This window comes from Strix uralensis, chromosome 3, assembly GCF_047716275.1.
Source record: "Strix uralensis isolate ZFMK-TIS-50842 chromosome 3, bStrUra1, whole genome shotgun sequence".
Lineage (NCBI taxonomy): Eukaryota > Metazoa > Chordata > Aves > Strigiformes > Strigidae > Strix > Strix uralensis.
This window is the reverse complement of record NC_133974.1, coordinates 4,211,788-4,222,195: the sequence shown is the minus strand read 5'-3', so window position 1 is coordinate 4,222,195 and position 10,408 is coordinate 4,211,788. Positions and strand designations below refer to the sequence as shown.

At 43.6% G+C, this 10,408-nt stretch overlaps 1 protein-coding gene across 1 annotated transcript; it reads right to left on the bottom strand.

Moving 5' to 3' along the window:
• Positions 1 to 6,471: 6,471 nt before the first annotated feature.
• LOC141941698 (gallinacin-2) lies at positions 6,472 to 9,588 on the bottom strand. Its single transcript, XM_074864675.1, has 4 exons — positions 9,516 to 9,588; positions 8,202 to 8,280; positions 7,423 to 7,543; positions 6,472 to 6,705 (listed from the first exon to the last, which is right to left on the bottom strand). Exons 2-4 carry the CDS (start codon positions 8,257 to 8,259, stop codon positions 6,690 to 6,692), a joined length of 195 nt encoding a protein of 64 aa, XP_074720776.1. The 5' UTR covers positions 8,260 to 8,280; positions 9,516 to 9,588; the 3' UTR covers positions 6,472 to 6,689.
• Between the last annotated feature and the right edge of the window lie 820 nt (positions 9,589 to 10,408).

Genomic DNA, 10,408 nt, shown 5'->3' with positions numbered 1-10,408 from the left:
GCATTTAGCTGCTGCTCTGGGGGAGTGTCTCTGAATGAGTTCCCATTTCAATTGCTGAAGTTTCAGCCTATACAGCCTACCCTCCTCACCCAAAAAAATGGATGGGGAAGTCTGTTGTCTAATCACAGATACTTAGCATCTTTTGAGGACCCCTAGATGTGTGTGATACCGGGATGTTAAAGCACTCTACCCCAGGCTGGATAAGTTAGTCAAGGCTTTATGGAAGAGTTGCTCCTGCAGGGTCAGTGGGAGACAGAAAATATCCCTTTGTACCCACAAATGGCCAACGATACCTGTGCCTCGGGGCTTTAGCTGATAGTTCTTCTAGGTAGTAAATTTGCTATTGAAGGTGCAGTTACGGTTATTTTAATACTTGGTCCATGAAGGGGGTTGAAATCCTAGTGGAATATCATCTCTTACAGAATTACAGAATATTCTCCCAAATTATCTTTTCCTTACAGTTGTTTCTCTGTACAGATGCATCTCTGACTCCAGGAAATGAAGATCAGTGTAAGCAAGAAGGGGGATTCTGTAGTTTCTTGACATGCTATCACCCTCATCACATCTTTGGAAGGTGTTCAACATTTATGGTTTGCTGCAAAAGGTAAGATCTAAAGTCAAACAACCAGGAATTGGGCCTCTGCTTTCTTGGCTCAGATAGATCTGTTGTTTTCTTTACATCCACACTGCTGGATAACACCCTCCTGCATTTGTGTTCAGAGGCAGACACCAGGGAAGGAGGGTTAACGTCCCCTGGTAAAGCTGCTTGAACCTGCCCTGAGTGGGGCTGAAGAAGCCTGAATTCAGCCAGCACCTTCCCAGTTCCCCTCAGCCCCGTGAAACCAGACTGGGGGCTTTCATGAAGACTTTGCCATGCTGTTGGAAAGTAAAGTTTGATCTTTGTGTAGTGTGGGGCACAGGACCACCTCCTTGAGGTTTCTGAAGAGTGTTGGGTTCAAGGTTTCAACCACTAAGGAAAGCACAGGTCCAAGTCATTGCTAATGACTGGAGTTTATCTGAGGAGGGGTTGTCCAGTAATTCCCTACAGGACCTTCTAACAGAAGAAGTGACAGAGAGACTGGAGGAAGGCAAAGAAGGGACATAAGAAATAAATATCAGTGACCACATATTGTGCTTTATTTATGCAGGAAATGATGATGAATCCCTGGACTTTCTGAGCAGGATGTCTCCCTCGCTTCTGGCTCCTGGAACCAGTTCCTGATGTCCTCTTCCCTCCCTGCCTCTGCTGTCCCCAGGTGGTGGGACAGTGGGAGTGGAAGTGCTGCTCCTGCTGGGTGCTCATGGGCTGGAGAAATCCAATCACGGTCCTGGTGTCATTTGGGCAGAGAATGCTTTTCCTAGCTTCAATAAAGACATGTATTTTGACAGAATCACAGACTGGTTGAGTCTGGAAAGGACCTCTGAAGGACATTTGGTCCCACCTCCTTGCTCAAGCAGGGGCACCCAGAGCTGGTTGCTGACGACTGTGTCCACATCACTTTTAAATATCTCCAGGGATGGAGACTCCATAATTTCCCTGGGCAACCAGTGCAAGTGCTTGGTTGTCATCACTGTAAAAAAGTGTTTCCTGATGTTCAGAGGGACCCTCCTGTATTTCAGTGCGTGCCCATGGCCTCTGGTTCTGGCACTGGACACCACTGAAAAGAGCCTGGCTCTGTTCTCTTTGCACCCTCCCTTCAGGTTACACATTAATAAGATCCTTGCTGAGCCTCCTCTTCTCCAGGCTGAACAGTCCCTGCTCTCTCAGCCTTTCATCATAGGAGAGATGCTCCAGTCCCTTCATGATGTTTGGGGCCCTTTGTTGGACTCTTTCCAGTATGTCCACGTCTCTCTTGGACCGGGGAGCCCAGAATTTGACACAGTACTCCAGTTGTGGCCTCATGAGCACTGAGTAGAGGGGAAGGATCACCTCCCTCATCCTGCTGGCAATACTTGGTCTAGTACAGCCCAGGGCACCTTCAGGATAGCCACTTTTGCCTCAAGGGCCCATTGCTGGCTTACATTCAGCCTGGTGTCCACCAGGACCCCCCAGGTCCTCTCCTGCAAATCTGCTTTTCAGCTGGGTGACCCCCAGCATATATTGGTGTGTGAGGTTGTTTCTCCCCAGGTGCAGAACATTGCACTTCTCCATGTAGAACTTCACAAGGTTCTTATCAGCCTATTTTCCCAGGCTGTCAAGGTTGCTCTGGGTGGCAACACAACCCCTTGGTATATGAGCCACTTGTCCCAGTTTGGTCTCATCTGCAAGCTTGATGAAGGTAACCTATATCTTAAAGTTTCCCAATTTCCAGGGAAGAAACAGGATGCCTCCTACTCTTTTCCCATCTGGAGACCATACAGGACCAACCCTGCTGCTCTCTGTTATCAGGCACTAAGCTCAGCCCTTCTACAAGCCAACACACAAAGCTTTGTTGCAGCTGCAGGTGAACATGTCTGTGCGCAGGTCTGCATGTGACCAAAATACTTGTCAGGGAGCAGCAAGGCCAGGCTGTTCCACTAGACAAGTCTGGCTTCACAGCAGTGAGGCAGCTCCAGGTTTAAACCAGGAAGGCAGGTCAACAAGGTGGGCAGCCATGATCAAGGCCGGAAAATAGATCAAGCAAGGACCAGGGAAAACATATTGAGCTTAAAAGCAGCTCTCAAGTGATGTTTGGGAGAGTCCTGCTTATCACAGCTCTTTCTCATGCTGCACTGTTACTCTAGGCCATGTAGCAGCTCCATGTGAATCCTGGCCTTGAAAACAGGCAGCTAAACCTTTGAAAGGGGAGGGTTGAGTACAGGACATTCCCTATATGTCTCCTGAGAGATGACACCTGGACTCAGGGGTCCCACAGCTTGGGGATTTCCCTAGGAGGGACGTTCAGCTTTGTCAAGATAGGAAGTGTATCTCTGTGCTGTATTTCTTGATAATATATATGAGTCTGCTTTTTGAGTAAGGCAGAAAATAAGAACCTCTTCTGAGACTTCTGCTCCATAACTCCATCACTAGGTAGAGTTTTGCTGCCAAGCAATCTCCCTGAAGACTAAATTGCAAACACTTTTTTAATGTGGTGTGTTTTGGATAAATAAAGAGTCAGCATAAAGCCATCTTCATAACAAGTGAGAGCTGGAGGAAGTTACCCAGTGAAACACGATGGAAACAAATGCCAACACACAGAAGCCTAACATCACTGCCAAGTGCTGCATACTCAGCTGGAAAGTTGGCGATGTCTGAGGGTGGCCTCCTCAGAAAGAGATATCTTCACCAGAATAACCAGAGTCACTTCTTATGAAGAGACATGCGCATGTACACACACACATATTTACCCACAGGAGGATCACAATCATGGGGTGTTCTGTAGAAAGGATGAGGTCAGCCCACTGTCAGAGAGCAGCCAGTCTAGCTTCAGGTTGTCTCCAGATGGGTGGAGAGGAGAAGACACCCTGCTCACTCCCTGCAGCACTACCCATCAGATCCATGGAGTCCCTTCAAGATGCCACCTTGAGGGGGAGCTGGACAGCCACCCTGGGAGATCTACTTCCCTCTAAGGGATACAAAGGTCTCCATGGGAGTTGCCCACGGGATCAGTCCAAGTGCTGATGAGGTCAAGGGATGTTCCTCCCTGCTGCATGGTAGAATGGGGCATGGAGCAACACAGCTCCCAGCAGGGCCTCTAACAAGGAGGGCTACAGTGTGCTGGACCAAGATGAGGAGGAGCCTGGGGACCTCCAGGATGGCTAATGCCCACCTGTCCTGGTTTAACCAGGATAGGGTTAAGTTTCCCCAGCAGTGGGGGGGAGCTCTAGCCGGGTTATTCAGATACCATGCGGAAGTCACATCCTGGCAGGTCACATTTTTTCCTGGCGCGGAGCGCAGTGCACTCGTGGTTTTGTACATCGTGCTGCCCACTGCTGTATTTGGTAGCTATTTTGCTCTGTTAATTGCCATCACTATTACTGTTATTGTTATTGCTGTTGTTTGTTGTGTTGCTATTGCACTGTTGTATTAAACCTTTCCTTATTTCAGTCTTGGGGCTTTGTATTTCACTCCCTTTGTGGGGGAGGGGCAGCGGCTGCGTGGTCTCAGACCCCGGCAGGGGCTAAACCATCACACCACCCAAGGGACACACTGCCCAGCACAGACCTCCATAAGCATTTGCTGCTGCTGGAGACTGTGGCTGCAGGGACAAGGACCAGAACAGGAGTGACGTGGCCATTCATAGCAAGCAATACCCTATATACTGAGGTCAGAATTTTTGTCAACGTAAAGGTCAAGGCTTGAAAAACATCAACAAACAAATTTCAGCTTTTCAACTGTAGAGAAACCTCAAGAGTTGGTATCCAGCTACCCACTAACTCCTGCTGTGTTGAGGAATAACCATATTTCCTGTCCTTCACTTCCACAGTGTGTGCTTCATACCCAGACATAACTGGAAAAGGTTAATTGCCAAACGGTGCCACTTGAGAGAATATTAAACATCTGGACAAGTTAAAGCAGAACTTCAGGGGGTAAGAGAGGGGCAGAGACAAGAAGAAATATTTCAGTACCAAATATTATGTGACCTGTGAAGTACGTATGCCGTATCTTCCACAATATATACTGCATGCAACACATATGGGGGGATTCAGTTCCTCTGACTTAATTGACTGCAGATGCAGTGGTGACTAGATGCCCATCGCAGTCAATAAAGTCAGGAGAAACAACATACTGGTGAGGATGGCTTCAGGTGCTTAAACATTGGCAGTAGTGCCATTTCTAGTGTTGTGTGATATTCCGCCTGGTCTCCACATGCTGTTGTGGAAGAGCCAAGACCTCTTGCAAGTCTTGTCTATTACAGGATTGTAAAAATTAAAATCTGTAATTTTAAATGTCATAAATCAGATCTTCTAAGGACCTTCTCTGTATAGTTCATTAAGACCATTGACAATATTTAGTGTGGGAAATCCTACAAGGAACATCATAATGTATTTGGGCTAAAAGTGAATATAATACATTATCCTGCTTATCTGCTGGTTAAGGAATAGTCAACAACTGTGTTCTTTGTAAAGTAATTGCTTTGTACACTTGCATTTCTCAGCAAAACTTCTGTCATGATGACGCCTAAAAACACCCTGAGGTTTTCTAGGGATACATTTTCACTGCTTTGTCTCTGTTCTGGTGTCTTTTTTCCCCTCTTAACACAGAGTGCTGGACTTGCTTTCAACCATAAGGCTCCTATGCATTCTCTTTGCTTTTCTCTTAGCAGCGTCAGATAGAGAACAAGTCTATAGTCTACACCAAAGAGAAAAAAGAAAAAAAAAGAAAAAGAAAGATAAATAAACACTCAGAGGCATTTTTCTAAAATCTGTCGAATCAGTTTTGAACGGCTTTTTGAGGGTCAAAATAATCTAGCTGATGTAAATGCACTGAGAAGAGGCCTGAAGCGTGAGATTTTGCCTGAATGCATGGCCATGGTGCATGTTGGATGCCTCCTCTAGATACATTCCTTCTGAGGGACAACAGTACCTTCTCAGTCCCCTTTAATGTGTGAGCAAGCCCCGCCAACTGTCTCACTGCATTACAGTGCCAGATTGTCAGCTAGCACCAGGCAGAGTATCTACAACTTGTCCAGGTGTGCATTCCTCCAAGCACCCATTTTCCAAAGACTTTGAGTTAACTATCGCCATGACTTGAGTATACGAAATTGTGCCACAGAGGATTAGAAGTTCCATTGGACGTATGAAGATAAGTTTCTTCCCTGCTAAGAAGTGCAAAGAAATAGTCACAGAACATATAAACGCTGCAATTTTGGCAGGTAAATAAAAGCCCCTCCTGAACAACATTTCAGGAATGTGAAGAACTGAAGGGAGTGTGCCATATGGTGGAGGGAGGGGGAGAGGAACTAATGAAGAGAGACCAGTATAAGCTGTTCTTCATTTGTTATCATTTATGCATCCTCTCAGAGGGACAGGTGGGGAAAAAAAGCAAATCTTACATCCATTGCTGTGAGATTACAGGACAAACAACTTCTGGAGAGAAAAGAACTGACATAAATTGTTGCAGTATTTAAAAAAAAAAAAGAAAATAAGCCTACACCTTTCCCAGGATGCCCATGGGCATCATCTAGAAGGCAGAACATTGAGTCTCACATGCTGACATATTAATGGATGGTGGGTGTCTAGGGTTTTAGCTATTTCTATTTCTCTTTCACCAATAAAAAGTTTCTGCATAGCAAGATAAAAAAGATTTTGGCATCTGAACATGTTCCTGAAAAGGGAAGCTCCATTCTTCCAGCCAGCCCGTCTCTTGGTACTGGAGGGTAAGGTCTCCAGTCGATGTCTGTCTGGCCCTGGATAGCTGTATGTCTCAGAAAAGCTCAAATTAAGGAGCAGTTGGCACTGTAAATTGTTGCCCTCTAGAGAATGTGTGTGAAAACCCAGGTAGGATCTTCACCCTCAGCCCATGCAACAGATACCCATGCTTCAGTGATGTGAATGCTAAGCAACAGCAATTTATTCAAAAGGAGGGAAATCAATGCAGAATATGTTTAGATATACTTTACATCATAAAGCTTTTTGCATTAAAAATGAAAGGTGTGTGAGGCTTTGTAGCAGGATCCAGTGGTTTCAGCAGTAAGGGGGATTCAAAGCAAATTCCTAGGTTTAAGAAGAAATTTTCATCTCTCCTGAATGGACAATCCATGAAGATTTTATACATCCCATGGCCTGCACAAAGTAAAAAAAAAAAAAATATTCAGATTCTCTTTCTGTTTGTATTCCCTCCCTATTTACTCTCAGTCCATGCATATTTTCCTCCTGGGTATAAATACTTTCCAAAATACCTAATGTCATATGTAGTCATGCTGGGACAGCCCTGTGCACTCATACCTGTGAGTAAGAAGAGTGCTTTCTTATTGCTTCAGGAAAATCAGGGAATTAAATTGATATTCCTTGATATTAGGGTGAATGCATTCACTCCTGAGTGAAAAGAGAAGACTACCTTTCATATGATAATTTCTTTTTACAACACTGTTGCACTTTTTGCACACATTTGATGGCACTCAGAGATCTGTGTTCACCCTGCAGCGTAACTGAATTCCCCTCTGTTCCCCACACAGCACAGCAGCCCAGTTCTGCAAATACCAAACCCTGATATTTTGCTCTGGCACAGGAGCTGTAAAGGGGTCAGACAGAGCTGGGGCAGCACAAGGCTGACATCTCCAACTGTACTTTATCTTGCTGGGGCATATCATGGTGCACATCTCAGGAGAAAGAGCGCTGTAGAACTCAACCTACCTCAACACTTGACTGTTCTCATGGCATAATATAATTTTTTCCTTGTATCTGGTCGGAACATTCAATAGCACCTTGGGGTTAAGGACACAAGCAAAATAGATTTGTCTGCTCATACTACAGATAAGCCTTGGTGAGCATTAAACTCACGATTTGCAGCAGGAGCGGAACCCAAAGCAACTTCCAACTTTAACCAGATGGAAGGGACACCTTCCAAAGTGACAGGACCCTCCTCTACAGAACAACATGTCCCGCCGGGGTGAAGACAAACCTGCAACAATAACAAAAAATTTCCTTCCCTCTCATTCTACAGGGCAGGGCAACACAGGGTTTCCCATTCGTTGAGCTGCCTTCACCACCAACTTGCCATAAGGACTCTTGCCCAGATTTGGCCATGTTGAAAGGCCATGGAAGAGGTAAGATTACAAAGCAGGTCTACACCTTGCAGAGGTGGGATCCTTAGCTCACAGTGAATCTAAATGGATGGCCTTAAAGTCTAGGTGGAGAATGATACAGACCTCCTGACTCATTGTCCTTTACCTTATGGGAAAGGATCATGGGTCCAGAGGCTTAAATATCAGCTCCTACCCAAAAAGAGTTGGCCGGGCTTCATTTTCATCTGCATATGCACTGCTGAGTGTGCTGTTATCCAGAGATCATGGACTCCACAGGTGCCATCTCAGGTGTCTAACACCAGAATGTTAAGCACAATCTTATTAGGAAGATACCAGAAGTGTAAAATCACGTTTCTTCAGAAGTCATAATTTCTCCACCTTTGAAAGAGTTTTCACAGGGGAGCACAGGAACTGAGCTATTTGACTACCTCCTGCTCTGTTTCTAGCAATTTTAACCAGTAGTGGTTAAAATGTGCTGGGAAGTTTATTTCAGGTGCACAAAAATCCCCTTCTAGCATCTCTTTTCCATCTTACCTGGAGAAACCTGGAGTGCCAAGAAGAGGAGAGAAAAGAGCAGGTGAAGGATCTTCATGACTGTGGATTTGCTGTGTCACTGTAAGGAAGAGGACCAAGAAAGTTGTATGACAGGGAGTGCCTGGGACCTACAGTCTTCTGAACTGTATAAATACTGTGTTAATCAAAATGGCATTTATATTGACTTTTTCTTCAAACTTTCAAATGTAACCAGTAAGACCCATATGACATCATGACTGCTGTGTGAGCATTTCTAGGAAAAGTAAACATATATGGGGCAACATGCTTTCAGGATATGTGATCATGAAGTTATGTTAATAGCTTGAATGCTCAGGTTTCTTCCACATTTTGCAAATAGTCCTTAGCCAAAATGCAATCCTGACTTTATTTTTACTTAAATGTTTTATCAAACAAATAAACAATGCTAAACAAAATGAGGTGATTATACAGTCAAATTTATAAACTTTAGGAAAAAAAATTTCATTTTGCAGTGTTAAAATTTATCAAGAAATAGCAGCAAAAATCAGCTTGCGCAGAGTCTTCAGTCTCAGTCTACATGCAGCAATTCTGGAATAGAAACTTACAATCAAATCAATTCTCATTTGAGAAATTAAATTTGAAAAGCAAACATGTAATGCCGCAATTGAAAGAGTTAATACTTAAACTGATATTGTCAGAATAGGATAAGATAGCCTAGAAGGGGGCTTATTGATAAAGAACAGGTAGTTAATGTCATATATTGGCATTGGAGAATCTTCTGATCTGTCACAAATTATGTTCTTTTAAGCAAGTAAGGGAAATGATGTGCTGAAATGTCGGATTTCTGCAGATGGAATGGTAGAGAATGGCTCAAAACAGCTTTGAAATTAGTATTAGAAATTTACAGAAATTTCTATATATTTGAAAATACCAGAAGAAACAAGTAGGCAAAGTTAACAATTCCTAAAATGAAATAAAGTTCTTAACATAGAGACACAAATAAAAAATATATACTGGTTTCCATTGGAGATCACCAATTTCTCTGGACCACAGACCTCTCAGAAGTAACCTGACCCAGGCAGATTTTTTCCTAGGAGTTAGTAAGCAGAGTATTTTTATCAAAGTATTCTAGGTATTAGCACATATTTGAACTACTTATTCAACCTGTGAAATTTCTTGAAAAATTATTTTTAAAAATAACCTTTATTAGTAACCTACAAATTTAGGTTACTAATGCAGAAGATTTTTTTGTTGTTGTTGTTGGTTTTTTTTTTTTTGGTAGGAAAAGACAACAGCAAATATTAAAAGAAAGACTGAAAAGAACTGAGAAGTTACCAGGTATTAGGTGAGCCCAGAAGCCAAACAAGACCTGCTTTTGGTCCCTTCCCTCTGGAGGGTTTTAGCTGTGGGGCTGAGACCCTCATTTATAACGTGTTTCCCAAGGGGTGTGACAACTGCTTTCTCTTCTCAGCAGACACACATTGAGCCAATCAAAAAATTACCCTTTTTTTTTTGGTGAGTTCTAATCCAACCAGAATGGAGTTGCTTTTTATTTCCCAGTGAAAAAGCAGGGTTTCTCTCTGAACCTATTGAAGCTTTCTTCTGACAAATCCCAGGTTATTCATGCAATACCTGTTGTGACACTCCAGTTTGTGTAAGATACGTTAAGCCACCGTGGTATGTGTCAAACATCTTGGGACATGCATTGAACTGTTCCTGCTTAGGAGCAACATAATCCATTGCAATACAAAGCATCTGTGTGCCTCTCTGCACTCCCAGTTAGTTCATTTTCTGTCTATAAATAAGAATATAAGAACACAGAAGGGACATATGAAACTAAAACAAATATCCATTGGCTTAGTGGCCAGTGGTCACTACAGATGCCTAAGTAAAGAGCATAAAATATACAGAAATAGGGTGAGTGCATTGTGGTTATGTCTCTGTACACCCTTCCAGCTGATGGAAAACACATCAGTTTAGGGAAATCCAGTGCCAGAAGCTGTCTCTGAACCCTCAGTCTCAGAGCTCCAGACTGAGCATTTGTCCATGACTCCAGCTTCTACTTCTGGCCTCCGCAGGACCTTCAGTTGGTAATTCCACAAACATATTCTGCCTTAGGTGAGCATTCATTTTTTGCTTATCTGCTCTCAGTCTGGCAGCTGATCATCTGCTTTTTCTCTCATGGGGAGTAGCAAATATATATTGCATTTTCACCTCTCTACGTCAGT

Excerpts from the sequence above, each read along its gene's own strand:
- LOC141941698 (XM_074864675.1), bottom strand. The coding sequence starts at position 8,259 with ATGAAGATCCTTCACCTGCTCTTTTCTCTCCTCTTCTTGGCACTCCAG. Across the intron at positions 7,544-8,201 it reads GGCACTCCAGGTTTCTCCAG|GTTTGTCTTCACCCCGGCGG; the intron begins GTAAGATGGAAA and ends TTATTGTTGCAG.